General features: G+C 37.3%; 1 protein-coding gene across 1 annotated transcript in view; it reads right to left on the bottom strand.

Moving 5' to 3' along the window:
• Positions 1–12,387, bottom strand: part of LOC126830760 (uncharacterized) — a 109,080-nt gene that overhangs the window by 49,721 nt on the left and 46,972 nt on the right. The window contains exon 3 of the mRNA XM_050561160.2: positions 11,625–11,756. Within this exon, the coding sequence (XP_050417117.2) occupies positions 11,625–11,756 (132 nt within the window). The remainder of the gene's footprint in view (positions 1–11,624; positions 11,757–12,387) is intronic.

The following is a 12,387-nucleotide window of genomic DNA, read 5'->3' as shown; positions in this document are numbered from 1 at the left end:
TATAGTAGAAATCTTATAGCAAAGCGATAAAGATATTGATCATTGAATCCTTTACAGTAGCTTACATCATATTATGTCTGAAGTATGGACGAACACCATCATTGACACCATGTATACTATTCCAAAAAAGTAGGGGATATTTGATTTTTAAGTGTTATTAAAGTCACCTAATGAAACTGACGAAGAAACAAATGACAAAATGAAATGAAGTTCACATTCATCGATTTATTCCAAATGATCGTTAGACTAAGTAAGGCACAGACTGACCATTATAAGGGTAAAATGATACCCGGGGTCAAACAGCAAAGTTACCACAGCATCACAACCAAGTCAGTAACGGGTAAATCCTCCTCTGTTTGCCAAACAAGCATTGATCCGACGTGGCATACTCCTAATGAGACGTCTAAGGTCATTTTGGTCCAGATTGTCCCATTCCTGTTGCAACGCAGCAGCAAGTTCTTGGACATTGGCAGGACGTTGTTGACGTTGACGTAACCTCTGTCCAAGCATGTCCCAGACATGCTCGATGGGGGAGAGGTCGGGACTCAGTGCTGGCCAAGGTAATGTGGTGATGTTCTGTTGTTGGAGGTAACCTGTAACGATCCTGGCCCTGTGACATCTTGCGTTGTCATCCTGGAAGATGAAACGGCGGCCATTACGTCGTGCGAACGGCACAACATGGACTGCCAAGATGTTGTCCCGGTAGTACTGGCCTGTAACACGCCCTGCAACAACATGTAAAGCCGTTCTTCCAGCAACAGTGATGCCTCCCCACACCATAACAGAACCACCCCCAAATCGATCATGTCTGATGACGTTAACGTCTTGGAAGCGCTCGTTTCGACGACGCCACACCCTCCTACGTCTGTCCAAAAAATCAACAGTGAACCTTGACTCATCTGAAAACATCACATTGCTCCAGCGTCGATTATCCCAGTGTTGACGATCCCTACACCAACGACGTCTTGCCTGAATGTGATGATCTCTCAAACAAGGGATCACGCGAGGACGTCGGGCGCGAAGGTGACCCCTATGCAGTCGATTCCGAATCGTCTGGCCACTCACTCTCACACCAGTGTCTGTTTGAAGACGAGCGCTGATCTGATTTGCTGTGATGACACGATTTCTCAAGGCCAAGGTACGGATAAATCGATCCTGGGCTTGAGTTGTCGCCCTTGGTCGACCTGAGCGTGGTCTGTCCTGTACAGATTGTGTATCACGGTATCTGGACCATAGCCTGCTTATGACAGACTGAGAAACATTCATCGTCCGCGCCACAACCGCCTGTGTTGTGCCGATCTGTAGCATGCCAAGGGCACGTAACCTTTCATTTTGGGTAAGCCGACGCATATCAAAATTTGTTTTCTGGTCACTAAAACAATTAAACTGATGTTTCCACCCTGGAATTCAATGCCACAATGACTGTAACATTCAAAGTCAGAGTCGTGCAAATCTTGGGTTGGACCTCCATGATGATCCCAAGCATCACCTGCATTCCATGCGGTACCTATTGGTGCGTTTGGGCGTCACATGTAACTGGAAATGTTTCTTCTGTTAGGTTCTTTAGTGACGTTTTTCGTAGTCATTTGCATATTTTAGTATTATGCCCCCAAAATCAAATATCCCCTACTTTTTTTGAATAGTATATTTATGTTGACATGGTCTGCTCACAAAGACGATGACTATACAAACTAGAATAGGGTAGACCGGAGGCTCAGTGCGGGGGGGGGGGGCATCAAATGGGCAGAAAACCAGACCCAACATTTCTAGAGTAAAACTTTGCGTAGAAGACGATGTCGAGTGGTAATCAGTTTTCGTGATACAAGAATGGCTGCGCGTTCATTTTCAGTGCAAATGACCTCATTTGACCTTTGACCCCGAATATCTCGAACACGCCCCAACTGATTACCACTCGGTATCGTATTCTACGCAAAATTTTACTCTAGAAAAGTTGGGTCTGGTTTTCTGCCCATTTGATGGACACCCCTCTGCACTGAGCCTCCAGACTAGGGTACATAGAAACAACTTGAAGGTCGTACCCTTGTATACGATCCCATTTTAGAGATTTACACCACGTGTATATTTAAACCACGCAGCACCGCATAATACTGTTTGTTTGTGGATGTGTTCGCTATATTAAACAAAACGCTTTAACTTAAATATTCTTTAAAAAACCATGTCATTTAAGGAAATTGAATGATGCAATCTGTCCTTTGTTTTGTGCAGTATATAATGATGAGATCAATGATGATTATTACATTATTATGGAAAAGTTCTAGGACACGCCATACTTTTCTAGTCTGACCCATAGCCTTCAGGAAAACTCTTTTATTTCTGGCAAATTCTGAACTCAAAATCAGAACACTCGATAAATAACCTATATACACTGTACATATATATTAAAGACACTATCTGTTCATAATACTATTTTTTTACAAGCAATTTAATGCTGTATTTTTTTTTTGTATTTGGTATTATTCGCGACGAATTTGGCAAATCAAAGATACATTCACAGGAAAGGATTTATAGCGTAGTTATTTCCGGTAAAAGTATGGCATATTTGGTATTATAAGTACAGTAGAGACACTCAATCTTACAAGAAAATACTGGATTCCCTGAAAAACACTCATGGGGCGTCCACATGACAAAAAATTAAGGGTGTCCCTAAGTGGAAGCCTGCCCCATATGTGTTTATCTAATGGCTAACGGTTGTAAGAACATTGAAAGACTTAAACGGTGGAAAAGGAAGTTGGCAGAGGATAATCCAAAATTTTACTTAGTCTTCGATATTTATGGTAAATGGACAGCGACTACCGACAAATACAAACTAAAATGGATTCTCCATCAATCAAGTCAGGTGATAAACAAACCTTCTAAAACTAGATTCTTGCGTCATGTGAGTAGTTTTCTTGCAATTAAACTAGTACGGCGGAACTATGCCTGAACCTGGAAATTGGATGCAAAGTTTTTCTTATCACTGATTTTAGTAGTCTAGGAGTCCTTTTTCAGAATCTGACGGATAAACCTCTGTCACCCTTGAGCGTTTTGAGTAATTCAATATGGCGTTCAAGATGGATCTTAGGAAAAAACAACCCTGATTTGTACAATTCAATTTACTAGTCGAATTATTCACCAGTGCAACGCCCTAAGCTAGTTATGTCTAAGTGGGTTCTCAGTACTAAACGCATTGCCAATTCATTATCAAGCACATATGGAATGTCACGAAAAACTTCAATACAACTTTGAAGAACTGTTTTAAATGAATTAATTATCAATGCAACATGGCTTGTGGGTGATTTCGAACATGACTTTACATTACATTTACAACATTTAAAAACTTTTGCATAATAATAACCTCAACGAAGTATTCCAATCTGCATATAGAAAACAACACAACACTAAAACCGCCTTATTACGTGTTCAAAATGACTTACTAAACAAATTGGATAAGAAACAAACACCAGTACTAGTCCTGCTTGATCTAAGCGCTGAGATTGACACGATAAACACCACGTTATTTTCAAAAAATTGCTGAACAACTTTGGTGTTATTTGACTAGCCCTTACATGATTCCAGTCATACCTTGAAAACCGTACACAAACAGTTGTTATCAAAGGCCCCCCCCCCCCATCCAACTCAACGGTTTTAAAGTATGGCGTGCCACAGGGTTCCGTTCTCGGTCCTTTATTATTTACTACATACACAACATCTTTAGGAAATGACATTCGTAAACACGGTCTTAACTACCATCTGTACGCCGAGACACTCAATTTATGTAGCTCTTGAGCCTTCTTTTGAACCATCTGAGATATGCATGTTTATCAGATATGGATGGACTCAAATTTATTAGAAATGAAATGAAATGAAATGGAGTTTAACGTCCTACTGTTCTGCTCCTAAACTGGGCTAATGAAGACAGTGTGCTATAAGGGAAATTTTGCCCGGGCAGCAGCGCTACGGCCAAGGGATCTTTTACGTGCACGCCAATGTGTACACGGGACCTCGGGTTTTCGTCCCATCCGAACAACTAGACAGCTGTCCTTGTCAGACCTTCCGTCCTGCATCACTGACAAGTTGAAACCACGCCGGAAAATCTGGATGAACTTTCTCGGCCAATGCAGAGATTGAACACCCGATCTCAAGCTAGCGAGACAGCGTCTTACCCACTTAGCCACCATGATAAATTTATTAGAACTCAACGATTACAAAACAGACATAATGAAAGTCAGCAGCAGGCTGCAACTACTAAAATCTTAAACAGTAAACTATCTAAACTATCAAATTAGCAATATCTCTATCACACCAACAGATTCTGTAAAAAATCTTGGTGTTTATTTTTATTCTAATCTGAATATGAATAAACAAATTTCGGCAATGTGTAAAAGTATTATTGTCAGATTTATAATATTGGAAAAATTAGATCTTGCATTGATAGTGACACGACTAAAATGCTGGGAAACGCTATTGTTACACCAAAACTCGACAACTGTAATTCCCTTTTGTACAATCTACCTGAAAATAAAATTAAACTACTTTAGAAATTTTAAAATAAAGCAGCGCGGATCATAACCAAGACTAAACCAAAAGAACATACACCAATTCTGAAAGATCTTCACTGGCTACCAGTCCGTCAACGTATCAATTTTAAAATACCGTCTATTACGTATTCTGGTCTAAATGACGATTCTTCACCACAATACCTTAGAGATCGTCTCGACACCAATAAACCTTGCAGAACCCTTCGATCACAACCAGACAGTCTCTTAATTAGGCATTTTTCAAAAACCACCTCCGGTGATACATCTTACGCTTTCGGTACTCCGAAGTTATGGAGTTCAATATCAAAAGAAATTAAAAGCGCAATTTCTATTCAAGGTTTGAGAAAGTATCTCAAAACTGAACTTTGTTATCAAATATACACTTGATTGAATGCGGTTCTAGCTATGTACTCAATAATGTTTTTGGTTTATGTCTTTTTTGTGGATTAATGTGTCGTGATTATTGTAATTTTATATCCACTAAGAACATCGTAATAAAAAAATAAAATTTTACGAAACTTCAAAGATGGTTAATTTGTATTCCTTGAAAACAAAAAGGCCAAAGAACATAAAATTAGTATGCTCAATTGCTCATTTAAGTTGAAACAAAGTCATCTACACGAAAATGCTTTTATTGTGTTCGTGACAAATTTGATAATTGTGTTTTTCTTCTTGCGTTGTGATTATAGGGTGATTCAAAATCACCGCGAACAGGTCTATGTGTTTTCTCTGGTAGAATTATCACGAGGCCTGATTCAAAATCCGAAAACCAAACATAGTTGTTAAATTACTAACTTTAAGAAGAAAAAATCCCCAAGCAGTCGTGGAACGATGCCTGCCATTGCGAAACTTTATTCGTTATCCAATATTAAAATATAGTTTAAAAATTTCTCATCCCGAAATGCAAGCATTTAGTCTTTAATTAACAAACTGCGACACGGGTTGTGACGTCTTCAGGGTAATTGTCATTCACAGTTTATAAATTAACAACGTGCTATAATAGCTATTCTCCGTACTCTGCGGGGATTTGAACAGCGGGGAGGCAGGGGGGGGGGGGGGGCGACGGTTAAAGTTAGTAAAGACAACGTCAAGTTTGGCGTGAGTTCTGGTGGATTTCCGGAGAATTTTATAGAATCAGGAGATCTGACCTGGTGGATTTCCGGAAATGCTTCGACGTTATTTAGATGAAATTCGTGTAGGAAATGTCTTTGATGACTTGTAATTTCAGGTTGAACATTTTTTTTGAAACTACAGATATTGAATAAAATAGTTAAAATGGCAACGGCTTTTATAAAATTGCAATGGTTTAAATTCTCCTTTAATGTTACTAGATCGACATATACCTAACAATATCATCGCCTAAATTGGGAACTGAAAGCGGGGTAGTGTGTCCTGCTGCTTATCATGCATATCTAGGAATGAAGGGGGTGGGTGTTGAAAGGCACAATTTCTTCAAAAATCAGATCAGAATTAAGTCTTGAAATATTATGATTATACAGGGCATAGTTGCATATTTCAGTTTCTCTTATCGTGTTGTTTATAGTACGCAGTAAAACCTATTGACGGTTCAGACAGGGTCCAATTTCAATATTTATTTAAAGAAACGTACCTCCTTAACAATAACTGAAACGCAACCCAAGTCAAAATCAGTTAAAGCTATTTTAAAACAAACCATCTGACGTTACGTGTCGTATTAATATGACTGATTAGCTTTGTTCGGAAGCAAGAAATACTCAATCACCATAGAAACGAAGGCCCAAAGTCTCTGCGGGGATCCTGTTTAGAGGTTTACATCATCTTAACATTTACAAACAGTGCGAAGTCAGTCTCGGGTCGAGTATTCCAAATAATTCTTAACCTATACGTAATGTAAGGTTATAATCCCTCTGGCGTTACTTAAGCGTCTGATTTTAAGAGCTGTTCTGATGTTGAATAGAGTACGAACGCCTCAGACCACCTGTTTATTATACAATTATTCGATATCAAGGGCAGTTAAGAAAATAATGTTTCTGAATAATCTGATTTATTATATTGCAGTACTTGACGGCCTCAATAGTGTGTTTGTTGATGGATAATTGGAAATAATCAAATTGATGCGAAGCCAATAATTGACTTAAATACACTTATTAAAAGGCATGTAAATAAGTCGATACTCATAGTTTAGTGGAAGATCGTATTTTGATGTACGAGTAAATGCAAATGATAGTAGCGAAGAGCGGCATGGTTGATGTCCTCAGTTAATCTATAATTACCATACTAAAATTTTATTTCCCACTTTTTGCTTTGTAGCGAAAACAAATTTTGTAGCGTTTACATTGATCCCAGATGGCCTTTTTCTACTACATCAGACTTAAACAGGCATTATGTAAAAGCTAATTAAACGAATAATTAGCATAATCATATAGATAAACTGTTTTTTGTTTTGTTAATTATTTAAAATGAAATGGGGTTTAACATCCTACTGTTCTGCTCCGACTGGGCTAATGAAGACGGACATACAGTGTGCTATGAGGGGAATTTTGCTCAAACAGCGGAGCTACGGCCTACTCTTATATCGAATTCCAACTGCCAATGGATCTTTAGGTGCACGCCAATGTGTACACGCGACCTCGGGTTTTCGTCCCACCCGAACAACTAGACAGCTGTCATTGTGAGGCCCTCAGCGCTGCGTCACTGACAAGGTGAAACCACCCCGGAAAAAAACCCGATGAACTTGTTCTGCCAACACCAGGAGAGAAATGCGACCTCTGGGCTAGCGAGCCAGCGTCTTACTCACTTAGCCACCGTTGATTTTTGAAATAACAACTTTTTTAAACAATATCAAATCACAAAGGGTATAAGCATTGCTCTAAAATATACATCACAATATAGACTACTTCCTGGCGCGTGTAACAAATGATCGGAGACCAGATGATTGTAATACAGGCGATGATAATTGTAATGGCATCAAATCCCAGTGTACCAGGCACTCGGGAAATTGTAAAAAGGTGGTTGCCGTAAATACAGCAGGTGTGTTTATACATTATCTACATTGGTAACAAATGTTAAGATGTTTTAAATATATTTATATACCTACGTTTTACATACATGTAAACACAATGTCTCGTTTACTTATTCTTACATATTTAGTCAGGTGGAAAAAGTTTGGGGCGTAGGGTTAAGATGTTCGCGTCGAATGGTGGCATCGCTCCAGATGATATATGATTTAGTCTGGAATAAAGTTGTGCCTTTAACTAACTGCTAGAATATTGTGTCTGCATTCAAAGATTATTTTCCCATAGTATTGTAAATTGAATGTTTTATACTCTTCGTATGATTATAGCACCAGTATACATATTTATTGATATTTAGTATTTTTCATGAGTTATATGTATTAAAGCAATAAACCTATAGTTACTCATTAATACGATTATAGTGTGGACCTCCATTTCAGACACCAAAGTTAATGGGCAGGATGTTATCTACTATAGTGGAAATTTCGTTATGACCCCCCCCCCCCCAACCCCTCCCCCGACACACACACACACGCACACACATACCGTCAAGTAAGAACTTAAAATTATTATTATTTGCATGGGTTTTATATAAACCTGTTACCCACAGAAACTGTGGTAATAATATTTCAACATGTAGCATTATCAGATAAATATGGAAATTGTTCCTTTTCTGCTTTAACGAAATCCATATAAATTTCATTTGACAAATCTGCGTTTGTTTTATTAATATCATATTCAACCAAAAAAACAGAGCACGTAAAACATCCCTTGGCAGTTGGAATTCGATATACGAGTAGGCCGTAGAGCCGCTGTCCGGACAAAATTTCCCTCACGGCACACTGTATGGCGTATGCTCGTCTTCATTAGCCCAGTCGGAGCAGAATAGTAATACATTAAACCCCATTTCATTTCATTTTCATTTCATGTTTACCTCACACCTTAACGACAAAATAATATGTCTGGAAAGTTCTATTAATTAAATAATAATAAAAGCAGAAATTTGATAATGTTTCCATAATATGTAGACAGTTAAATGAAATTTAATCGGCATACTTAAGCTTTAAAAGAGACACAGCTTTGAATTTTCGTTACAAAAAAAGTTTTGGCAATTACACAAGAACTGTTTTTACAAATAAACATCTGGTGCATTAACCACACATAACTACCTTGAATAAATGAGAATCTTATATTGCCAAATTGTAATCTCTTTGATGTCACAATTTGGGCTTTAAGAATATCCTTGATGATATGCCCGGTGTCGCGGGTTTACTCGGTACCCTGTTTGCCTCAGTACATTTTTATTATTTTTCCTGGTGATATGCCCGTAGTTGCGATTTTACTCAGTACCGGTTTGTCTTTGCTGCATTCTTTTTTAGTGAAAAATTCATCTAACCTTGACAATTGTTTTACCGGTTTGTCTTTGAGGTATTCATCTTTAATGAAAAAAAGTCACCGACCATGACATTTTTGAAAGTAAAATAATAGGCATACATAATACCTAATACAATACTTAATGGGCCCTGATAGTACTAATATAAATAAAGAAAAAAGGAAAAAAAGATGTAAATAAATAAGAAAGACAACACAAAACCCCAGGGGTTTCATCTGAAAGTTTCATAAAGACAAAGAAAAAGAAAACGTGAAGCAACATGATCAATTACATCTTTACAAGCAAACGACATGCATAACTGATCTAGACCGAAACCCAGAGTATTGGTCGAACGATCAAACGAACTAGGTACCAATATTTGAATACAGAAAAGTTTATTGTGTAACCTAACACATTCAGTTATGAATGTCTACCTGGACACCCCCACCCCACCCCCACCCCCATCATCGGCTCTTTGTGGTAGCTACACACGTCACGGGAAGAGTTTTAAAATGGGATGGATCAAACACTGGGGTACCACATGTACATCTCATAGAATACAGAACAAGCACTGCCAGACAAATTTGTTCTTTCACGAGCACCTGATAGCAGATCTCAATTCGCCAACTTGCTAACAATTTCTTTTATATTTTGTATTGAAGCATAAAGTTGTTGAGCGACGAATATCAATATCTAATGTTGTTGACAAGTTGTTGGCCTTTCTTGTTTTTTCTCAGCTTGATTTAATATTGTGAACTCCTTGATCCGGTTCATTAGCAATGAAAATTACTAAATAATTACTGATAATAGATTAATTGGTCTTCGTCTAAGAAATCTATTTACTGATATTATGATAATTCAGCTATTGATCCAACGTCTTCTGAATTCATACATCTCAGTATAAAATCAATCGATTTAATCGATTTATTGGTTAGAATATCACTGAGTTTTATATATAATTATGTTTAATAGATAGACCTAATCAGAAATATGACAAAAGATGTCATTCTAATAATCAACCTTTTATTTATAGCAGAGATTATTAAAGTTATTTTATTATCTTATAAATTCTGCTAACTATCTTGCCATTAAAGTCAGACTTCCGATTGGGTAACATTAACAGATCGAAGAAAGATTCAAATCTATGGGCGGCATCTGATCAAGATAATATTTAAGAACCCTAATATCCACGTTTACGCTTTAATTGAGGGTGCCCGGAACCATTTCCTATACTGTCCGACCTAGCACTTTATTTGACAACTTCACATAACTATTTTAATTTTCAAACTGTTTATCAATGTATTTAATTCGGCTTTATACAGTGTACACGAGGCGTTAAACTCCGTTCGAACCCATCCCTTCCACAATAAAAAGTCCCACAGTGCGACCTTGTCTTAAATATACATCATTAACAACAAAATGTGGTTAAAATGGATTTCATTGTGAATTCTGTCTCGACGCTTTTAAAAAAGAACGATTGAGCTGTCAAGTAAATTATCACTAACTCAACTCATTTAAAGTGTAGACGACTTTTGATGAATGACAAACTGATTCCTTTGACATTTTAACTTTTTAAATGATTTTGAAAAAAGCCCAGTACAAACCATGATGCTAAAATTGATTTTCTGAGAAAAAGAAGGATCCAATAAAAGGATTAAAAAATCTGCTTGAGTGAATATGAAAACACTCGGTAATGATAAACTTAAGGTTTTAAACATTGAAACGATAAGTCACACACGTGTTATAGAATTGGTCGACAAAAGACCAATCTAATCTGTATTACACAAACAGGTCGGTTATGGAAAAACATTACATCGCGAGAAAGAAGATACAAATGGATTTTAATGTCCACTCAACCCAAACTAGGGCATAGCATATGGTTAGCTTTTAATTTCAATAATTAGCAGAAGGTGGAAACCAGAGGACCCGACTAAAATCCACTAGGTATGGCAGGCGACCCTACTCCTGGTCTGGTATCCAAACGACGCTATTTGATTCAATGACAGATCTAATGCGTACGAGTTGGAACACTTGACCATCCAGCTCCCCTCATTACAAACTACATTGTATGTTGATAATGATGGCGATGTTGAGGATAATGAAGATGGTGATAGTACAGAGGATGACGTAGATGATAACCGCTAGATGATATACTCGAACAATGCTAGCTCGTGTAATGCGTATAATAGTAGAAATGAGTATTGTTGTTAAGCCGTCGTTTAATAGTGCATGTTTCTTGAATTATCAATCGAAATATCGGCAATAGAATGTCAGAATTATCATAAGAATAGGTATCGTGGTTTCCTATTTTCTCTTCACAGCATGTGAATCTTTTCCAATCACCGTAGACGAAACCTATTTGGGACAAGCCGTAAAATGTCAATCGCTTATAAATTTTGCAATATTCTCAGATTAACTAATTCCTTTTGAATCACCACGCAAAAACAGCACCAGAAGCTTTGAAAAGCCTAAAAGATATATGCGTACTACAGATTAAAGAAATTGCTCAAAACGACTACGAGAGCTATACGAAATCCCGTTTAGTCAATCTCCATACTGATCTTTTGCGAAGTATGTCATGCATGACAGTAGTTTATTCCTGTTTAATTAACCCGTATGCTGGATCATATTCTCCAGTGTACCACATTGTTCCGTTGGGGGGTAGTTTCATCCAACATTCAAGGGGTAAGCGACAAACATAGTATGGCGATTTTGTCTTACCTTGTGCTAAGGGCATCATAGACCAGGCTTTCATTGGTCCACCATGTACATATTGACCAAGGCACATCTCTAAATATAATATAGGTACTCCAACTATACACACCAAGAATAAATATACAAAATAAAACGCACCTAGAAAATAAGAAAATAATTATTTTGATGAAAACCATGAATCTTCTTAAATTAGAAGGAACAGAAAATGTCAAGGTAGGCATGGGTCATTTAAGGCAGTGAAGTGTTTCCTACTGCATAGCAACGATTTAATTTATTAAATAAAAGCTTCTTATAAATATATAACTTCTATATTGTCCGTTATCAAAACCATTTTTGGTTAATTAGTAGAACTGATTTTCTATTATGTTTTCATTATCTATTTTTAGCTATTATAACGAGAACTGTTAGCTCTTTATCTAATCTTACCCAATGCCCCCTTAAAGTACTGATTGGGATCTATAATGAGTAAATTTGTTTTTATTCAACATATTGACAGTCTTATGTCATACCATAAGGTTTTTATGCAATGATAAACACGTACATCATATCACAAGATGAAGTCCGTCAATCGATGCACAATTATTGCTCAAGTTTCATGTCGATTATACCGGCAGAGTATTAGGCTATTTCGAAGAGCCCCACCCCCAAGAAGAAGACGATTATAGTGTCTCTCGGGGTCCAGTTCCTAGTCTAAAAATACAATATCTGTGAGATTTTAGATTTTTAAAATTACATTTACATCCCTTTTTATAATTTTGGAACTTCTAAT

The sequence above is a fragment of the Patella vulgata genome, chromosome 8 (genome assembly GCF_932274485.2).
Source record: "Patella vulgata chromosome 8, xgPatVulg1.2, whole genome shotgun sequence".
Lineage (NCBI taxonomy): Eukaryota > Metazoa > Mollusca > Gastropoda > Patellidae > Patella > Patella vulgata.
The sequence above is the reverse complement of the archived record's forward strand: the minus strand, read 5'-3'. Positions and strand labels throughout refer to the sequence as shown.